This window comes from Equus przewalskii, chromosome 23, assembly GCF_037783145.1.
Source record: "Equus przewalskii isolate Varuska chromosome 23, EquPr2, whole genome shotgun sequence".
NCBI classification, from domain to species: domain Eukaryota; kingdom Metazoa; phylum Chordata; class Mammalia; order Perissodactyla; family Equidae; genus Equus; species Equus przewalskii.
Genome location: NC_091853.1, coordinates 3,043,653 through 3,052,590, shown reverse-complemented (window position 1 = coordinate 3,052,590; position 8,938 = coordinate 3,043,653). Strand labels below are relative to the sequence as shown.

The 8,938-nt window shown below is 42.3% G+C and overlaps 1 protein-coding gene across 7 annotated transcripts in view; it reads right to left on the bottom strand.

Moving 5' to 3' along the window:
* Positions 1-350: 350 nt before the first annotated feature.
* The window catches only part of POU2F1 (POU class 2 homeobox 1), a 168,535-nt gene continuing 159,947 nt past the window's right edge, over positions 351-8,938 (bottom strand). For 6 of the 7 annotated variants that reach the window (XM_070591477.1, XM_070591475.1, XM_070591480.1 and 3 more), the window contains 2 exons: positions 8,531-8,619; positions 5,495-6,225 (listed from right to left, as the gene is read on the bottom strand). In XM_070591477.1, the coding sequence (XP_070447578.1) occupies positions 5,915-6,225; positions 8,531-8,619 (400 nt within the window). In that variant the 3' untranslated portion in view covers positions 5,495-5,914. Of the gene's footprint in view, positions 6,226-8,530; positions 8,620-8,938 lie in introns of all 7 variants that reach the window. The other variant, XM_070591478.1, reaches the window with a different exon arrangement.

Here is an 8,938-nt window from a genome sequence, read left to right as displayed (position 1 = left end):
CTAGGGGACCCTGAACCTACTGGATAACCCATGTGTAACCTGCATGCCACCACACTGCACTGCAGGTCAGACCACAGAGAGGCCAACGAATCCCAAACCCAATCACAGGGATAATCAAGTTTCCTTTGGCAAGACAGATATAAGGAAAACAAACAAACACATATGAGCAAGGTTTTCCTTCTAACATAATCAACTTCTCCTCTTCCCCCACCCCAACCCTCCCTAACCCTATAAACGGTAACCTATAAGCAGGATCCCAAATACATACAGCATCAATCATGTTCATCAATCATAATAAACATCGGTTCAACTAAATGCTACAGCTAGAATTATTTCCACTATTTATAAAGTTTTTTTCTTTTTACTTATTTATTTGGTTTTTAGTTTAAAACCAGTTGCAACAATGCTAAGCTATGCTGAGGTATTTTATGAAGGTGCCAGAAGCTAGCTGTTACCCACCAGCATCACCCTCACAGATTAAGGAAACACCATTCAAAGAGGAAGGAAGAGAAGAGAGGAAGGGAGATCCAGGTTAGAGTCAACCCAAGAGCCACTCAAGCTGACTGCTTTTCGCGAAGCCAAGAGGAGAAAGCCAAGCAAGGAAGCGCTCATGGATCAGGATGCTGAGAAGAAAGCAAGAGTTCACAAACCATACGGACACGCAGGTGTAAACTGGACAACTCTGAGAAAAAACATATTTCCTGCGCTCCTGATGGAATCCTTTCAGATATCTTACTGGAAACCTCAGGGGTGTCCCATTTCAGTCTCTTGGACTAAGAAAAGAATGAGGCAGAACAGGATTAGCATCAGCCTTTAATGAGGAGAGAATTTATTTATTCTATTCCTGTCCAAGCTCACACTGGTATTGTGTGCACCGTCTATGCAAACCTGGATAATAGCTCATCTTAGTTATTCTTCTTAAAGGAATGGCAAAGGATTTTTTCCTTCTCAAAAGTGAAGGCAAATGCTAAGAAAGACTTACTATTTTACAAGGTATCATCCTCAAAATGTTTTAAGATGAAAATGACTTTAAAATGGCCAGAGCTATGATTACATGAACAATGTCACACATCAAATGCTTTTCACACACACACATACAGAAATGAACTCAAGATGGTTATGATCAACATCAACCCTTGCGCATTTGAATAATTTTAAATTTCAGGTCTTAGTCTTTTTCTCCATTAGTATTGACAGTCTTTTAACAGTTTCAGCTCCAATAAACATGGTTTGAAGAATATATAAATTTTGAATTCATCAATTTTAGATCCTGACTTAATGAGAAAGTATTTGACCAAACTCTCATAACAAATTGTTGAGGCTCTTCTTAAATTGAGGGTTCTCAAACTGCAGACTGATCTCCGGGGAACCCCCTACGAGGTCAAAACAGATTGCCAGCAGCAGGTCCCAACCAGGTACCACGTACCACTGGCCTCCCCATCCCCAGCCCTGATGCTCAGAGCTCACTGACTTCTCCCTGTCCACGCTTCTCCCCTCTCTTCCTGTCTCAAACATTTTACTTTTTTCTTGGTAAAGAAAGTTTTGTGACGATGACATGGTTTGGGAACAACTTTAGACTATGAACTACAGAGAGTTTCTTCTGTAAGCCAAGTGTTTATTAGACATTAATTGCAGTGTTTTATCAGGACTTATAACTTTAGAAATCTACATTATTTTCCTATAATTGCAAAGGTGTCCAGCTTTCCCAGCAATTTAAATAGAAAATTTAATATTAAAGATTGGGCTGAATTTAAATATTGTGTCAAACAAATATCTGTGCTTCTGGATAATATAGACAAGGTTTCTCCCCACCTTCCCAAATAAATGAGGGACAACAGGACAAAATAACATAGAAAAGAGGTATTAATTGTGCTTTTTTCCCCAACAATGAATGAATTATATAGAACAAATTGGCAAGATATCTCACTAAGAACCTTTTAATCTTATTTTCCCCTTAAAAAAAAAAAAGGCTGTTTATTTCTAATAACACTACCATGAAGCACAGGCAGGTACCACCCTACACAAAATGGAAGGTGGATTCCTTTGGTTCCATTTCTCGAGTAATAAGCTGAGTAAATTGGGATGGTACTGATCTTTCTTGTCAAATAAATAAAAGTGTGTATTATATCAGGTAATGGATATGAACATTTTTTAAATTCTAAAAAACTGCCTATGTAACTTCAGAAACATCTAAACTAATATAGCACTCATCTTATTTCTTAAATCAGGAACAATAATATTGTTCCTATGAGAAGCCCTTTTCTAAAGGTCTTTCTGCTCCGTCCTTCAGATTTATACAGGGTATAAATAAAGTTCTTGACCAAACTGCACTGCCTGTGATAAGCAGGACTCAATTACATTCACCACTCCTAGGGAGGCCCATTACCATGGGCAGATACAGTCACTGCTAAATGCATTTAGAATCAGTCTTTGGCTTAACACATGTTAACCAAATTCAGGGATGAAATAAAAATTGCATAAACATTAAGGGGGAAAAAAGAAGAACGACACAATGAACTGTGATGACCTAACTGGCCCTTCCTCTTAGAAATACAGAAACTCAGATGGTCAAAAGGCCCCCTTAACTTCCAGACTCTCCCATATAAGGTGGCTAAAAGTTAAGTCTGAGTACCCTAGCTTAGGAGATCCATTCAATTCCAAAACCACTTCTTGAGATGATAAAAAAGATGATATAGAGTAAAAAAGGACTACCGTTTGAGTCATGAAGCAATGTGATCAGCAGAATATCTAGGGACGATGATGGGGAGTTGATTTTGAGCTAAACACCCATCGACAACTGTTTTAGTGTTTCGTGTACACATGTATAAAGGTACCTTTCATTTCATAACTTGTTTTTAAATAAGAGGAAAAAGAGAAAAAATTTTAAAGTTACCTCTGTCTAAGGATTTATTCTTTTAAACACAGATTTTTATGCTGGTTTAAGGTTTATCCTCATAAAGTGATCCACACCCACAAAATGGCAGAATCTCCTTATCCCAAATTGACTAGAGAATGCAGACAGGGCAGGGAGTAGAAGGCCACTGTACTGGCACTGGAAGCTTAGTATCTTTTTAAATATTAAAGTCTGTTGGTGAATCTTCTTTGGGAGAGAAAGCATCTTTTGAACCACAGAGGAAAACAAACAAAGAGAGTCTTTCCTTGCCCGTCCTCTTAATCCACTCGACTTGAGTCCCTTAGGACTCGACACTTCCTTTGGTAGCAGTTTTGGGAAATTAATGCTATAACCTCTACTCCAGGATGGTGGGTATCAGCATTTCCCTCCCTGAATCCTTCTTCCTCACTTACCACTCCCAAGAGAAGGGACTCATTATGATGGGCAGCTACAGTATTATTGACAGCCCTAAACTCATTTGCACAGACTAAAGGTAGAGATGTCAAGTCAGGATAAAAGATTAAATTTAACTACATCAGAGAAATAGCAGGATGGAGAGGAGAAAAATTAGTAACTGACACTGCCATTCTATTTACACATCAAACTAAATAAACTAGCTAAAAATCAAGTTAATGTCTGCCCAGAGAATATTACAATTTACCAACATAAAAGATTAAAACAAGCAGCAACTTTTATATAAAATTAATAAAGACAAATGAAAAAAGAAATTGTCAGTAGCATCTATCTCCTCAATGTGTCTGAACGGCACGTTATAAACTAGTCCATTAGTACAGCAGCTTGCTAAAAATTGACTTTGGTTCAAGCTTGGTTAAAAAAAAACCAACATAAAAAAACACACCACACATAAAAAAGGTGGATGGACATTTGTTAGTTTCCCTGCTTGCAGTTCACTGATTTTGGAGGGATTTTAGGAAAGGTGAAAGGTGAGAAGAGGAAATTTAGGGTGGTAATTAAATACTTTGTGAAATAAAATGGGAAGACAGAAGGAACTAAAGAAAAATTAACAAGGGACTAAAATGTTTCTGGCCTTTTAATATTCATGTGCCTGTCTCCCGCTTGGATGACCACAAACAAAATTACACATTGTGTCTGTATCATTGCCTTTCCCAAGACTGTGAAGAGACAGCCACACAGAACCCAAGCTCCCTTGTGGACACAAGCAGAGCAATTAGAACGAAAATCCCCTGAAAGCGCTCTCTCAGCCCCCAGCTCGAAAGGGGGGAAAGTGCCATCTCAGGACCACTGCAGAGGTAAGCGAGCACCCACAGACACCGAGGGGAGCCCCGAACTCCGAGCAGACGGGGAGCTCAGAAGGGCTGCACTGCAGTGAGCCAGTCCATCGGGAATGTTTTGGGTACAGATACTGTAACAATAACATACTGATGAGAAAGCGAATCTAATTTCCAAGTCACCCTCATTCCTCTTCATCTACCTTCATAAACTCTTCCTTTTCACGGGCTCATTTACATAGTCTAGAAACACCCTGAAAACAATGACAGAAGCTAATCCCTCTCTATGTGTATTGCCGTTTAGACCGACCTAGCAGGAGCGTCACTAACAAACTGGAGACACTTGAGGCGTGTGCAAAGTTCCTGCTCAAAGTCCTTCAAAGGTTCCACGGATCCCAGGCCCGGCCAAGTGCCTTCTCCAGTCGGAGAACCAAGTGGAGCCTCAGGGGGAGAGGGATTCAGAAGCCAGCGGTGAACAGGAAGTCTGCGGCCAGAGGAAAGGGGGCAACCTCAGACTCCCCTGATCACACCTCTTTTGGTGACATACAATTGACGGAAAATAGTCTAGCAGAGTTCCTTTAGACAACAAAAGAAGGGAAAAGCTTCCCAATTTCAGTAAGTCAATTTGTTCTTTGCGAAGTAAGTTAAAGGAAGTTTGGATGAAAAACTTCCACAAAATGGAAAAAACAAACAAACACACTAACAGTAGGAGCATTTTTCAGGAGATAAGAAATCAAGAGAACCACCAAGTCAGGTGTCTGCAGTAGTCTTTGCTCTTCGGAACCACACCCTGCCCGCAGCAGTGCGGCCGCGCCCTCAGAGGCAGCGGCACTGCTGCACCACGGGATCTGGGCCTGGGGTCGACAACGATCGGGGAGCGAGAGCCACAGTTCAGCAGGAATTCCTTCCTACGCAAAAGTGCTCCGAAGGCACCGCCTGATGCGGGAGGGGCGTGTGTGGAGCGGGAGTGTGTGCATACACTGCCTTCAGCTTCTGCACCAAGCCTCTTGCATAAGTGGCAAAAGAAAATAATTTTCTAGCACCTCTGTAAGAGTCATCAAGGATAAGGAAACCAGCAAGAACTTTCGCCGCAATTAAGAACGTAAGTCCCCCTTACCCCGAACCCGCCCTCCCCACAGTGTGGGAGCTCACTGAAGTAGGATCCAGGAGCGAGAGATAAACATGTCAAACTATATATATATAAAAACAACCACCACAACAATAATAATAGAGATACAGTAATACAGGCCTGCCTAAATTGTACCAGTTAAGAAAGGAACCCCCAACACAATTGATACGATTATAAACACCTTGTTATGACTTAATGGCCTGTACAACAGACCCATAAAAATGATTTTTTTTTAAGAAAAAAAGAAATTTAGACAAACAAGAAATTCCCTTCCTATATTGGAATTGGTAACCCACCTTAACTTGTCATCATGACTGCTGGAAATGATAAGTAGTCCTTTCACTTATTTTTTTGTTTGTTTGTTTTTGATTTTTTGTTTCTGCATTTTTTTTTTTTAAATTTTTGGTTAGAAAGTTCTCCAATCCATTGAGCAATCCTGAAAAGACAGTGTTTTATTATAAAATTAGGCAAATGTTGCCCCGTCTCCATCCTCTCTCTTCTGGTACGTGTTTTCTTCTCTCCCTTGCTCTCGCAACACGGCAAGAGGAAGCCGATCACCTCCTCCAGTCTCAGCCTGGCTGGCAGCCCGATGGCGCTGCAAGTGACGAGGGCTGGAGGCAGCCACTCCGCGCTCAGCCCCGATCACTGTGCCTTGGAGGCGGTGGTGGTGGTGGAGGCAGCCCCACTGGCAGAGGCCACCGTGAAGAGAGAGTTCTGGATGGACTCAGCTGAGGTCGAGGCGGCGTGAAGGCTGGCGACAGGCCCAGAGCTCCCTGCGGAGGCCGCGGCGGCGGAGACCAGGCTAACTGGGCTGCTGGTGAGCAGAGAGAGGTTCTGAGGGCTCAGGAACAGAGGGGCAGTCACGATGTTGGGAGCTCCGCCTGCGTTGGCAAATACCAGGTTCCCAGTTGCATCCAGTGACGTTATTGGAAGAGAGCCACCCGAAGCAAGAGCTACAGACGAAACCCCCAAACAGCAGGAAGGAGAACGTTAACATCACCCGGAGAAGCCGAATAACTCACCAAAGGAACTGAGCTTCCCTAAACCCAGTTGGAAAAAGTGCGACCCTTCATTGATTTTTTCCCTTAATTACAGTGCAATCGTGTCACCAACTGTTTATAATTTTGAAAGAGACTAAAGGATGAAATATCCAACCAACTTAATGAGCATGAGCAGGACAGGTGAGGGGAGAGTCAAGAACTATCTAATGAACCAGAGTCATGTTTCTATCTTAAAATCTCAACTTTATTCCATCTGCCTACAAGTATTTGTTAAATCCAATAATTTTTTTTTTTTAATGAAGACTGCTATTTTAAACTACCTCCCTTCAAAAGACAAACTAGCTACAATGATGGAGGCATTAAAATACAGTTTGCTTCCATCAAACCAACTGGCATTACTGATAAATTTGAGCACTTTATAGTATGATATACAAGATGAAAACTGTCTTTCAAAAGCCTTCAGTTCTAAAATAAATTATGTATTACCAACTAAAGTATCAGGCGTGACTGATTTTTCACTTCCTGAGGCAAACATTTGCTTTCTCTGACTGGCACAGGGAGAACAGTGAGGCTGCCGTCTGGGGACAGAGGAGAAGCGGAGATGCAGCGACGTGCACAGGCGGCCCTGGCGGGCTGTCTGAGGTCAGACTTGCTTTGACGTGTGAGAACTGTTCTGTGATGCTGTGGCCTCTCTACAGAGGGCATTGTCAAAGTTTTCTTTAAAATAATGGGGCATTCTCATTTAATAGCTTTTCCTGTTATGTGACAACCCCCTAGTTTCCCCCCACCCATAGAATCACACCCCCACATGTAGATTTGAGGGTTTTTCGAATGGCATTAAAAAGCTGATTTGTTACATAATATATCAAGAAAGGGACTGAAGGGCATGTCCCTGACTTGGCCACGATCATACGAAGAATACAGAACAGTGAGACTGGTGCAGCTTGAAGCTTTCTAGGATTCCAGGCTCAGGGTCATGGGCCAGTTCTAGATCGCCCAGAGAGGCCTGCTCTGTATCAACAGCACCCTGGGGAAGGCACTTTGCCTTTGTAGCATCACTACAGCCCAGAGACACACCCTAATGCAAGAGAAAAAGTGATTTATCATAAATCTCATTCCAAAAGGAAATCTTTGTATAACAAAAGCTAATCATCATTTTCACATATGATTTAGTCAAGGATAAAGTCAATACAGTGTAAGGTAATCTAGGTTACATCTTGGATTTGTCTCTAACTAATATTCTCTATAGTATACTGTAGAGATCTCATCTATGAAACTGTAATCCTTTTTTTTTTTGGTGAGGAAGATTGACCCTGAGCTAACTCTTGAGAAAGACTGTTGCTGAGTTAACATCTGTGCCACTCTTCCTCTATTTTATGTGGGATGCCACCACAGCATGGCTTGACGAGCAATGCTAGGTCTGTGCCTGGGATCGGCTGCCAAAGTGGAGCATATGAACTTAACCAACCACTACACCACCTGGCCGGCCCCAGAAACAGTAACCTTAATTAGAGTTGGCTAACAGCTTATTTTTGGCCCCAAGAACTCTCATTTAAGTACCAACTATTTTAATTTTAAGAAAATAAATTCTCTGATTAACAGAGAGATGACTCTCAAACTGTTCTGCTGAATCACATAACGGCGAGCATCTGCAGACAAAAGCTCAGCAGGTGAAGAAGGCAAACCCTTCACTACACAGAATGAGGGGATGCAGACCCGCTTCAGACTGGAGAGCATGCTAAGGCCAAAAGGGACCACCGGGGCTTGGAAATAGATGCTCTACAGCGATGGGGATACACCAAGGGCAAAACCTAACGAGAATTCAAAGCACTCTTGAGGCCGGCACGACGGGCTCCAGTGTCAACCCATTACAGGACCCCTCACACGTGGCTCTCCTCGGGGCGGGGGCGAGACGGGGACTCTTCCTTGGTCAAGTCTGCCTGGGGGTGGGTCTTGGATGACTACTCGGATAAACTTATCACGGGGGGCATTCTGCCTCCAAGTCTATTCACACAAGAAGATAAATACCAGCATAAAAGTCCTGGTTTCTTAAAATACTCCAAACTAAGTATATTTCCTGTTCTTACCAACCAACACCTATCCTTCTCTTACAAAGCCTTTTTACAACAACATTTTCTTGGTCCTCAAGTTGGTCAGTACTATCAATTCAACTCTCTCCCCCCATCACCTTCACCTCTAGCAAAGCAGCCTTCACCTGTTAAAAAAAAGAGGCACGTGAGGAACAAATTCTACTGACCTTGAATAGTCGCCAGGGTACTGTTGCTCATCAGAGCTGGGCTGAGAGCGCTGCCCAGGGTCCCTGGGTTGAGACTGAGTAAGGCACCTCTGCAAGTCCAAAAGAGCAGTCACTTTATTACAATGCAGACACAGCTGCCAGCTGGACAACACTCCCAAAGGGATAAGAAAAATGAAAATACAGCTGGGGAAATATGTAGAAATATTCGTTATTCTCCTCATATTCTTAGATGGTCTGTTTTATGCATCTGAGTTACTGCTTTCCTTGATGCTTACTTGCACAAAGCAAAACAAGGTTATGATCCACACAAAATATAAAACTCGCAGAGTCATTGCGACTCTTTGAATTACTTCATTCTCTTCTTTCCAGAACAAAAGAAAAAACGCCAGAGAAAGGAATATATTTACA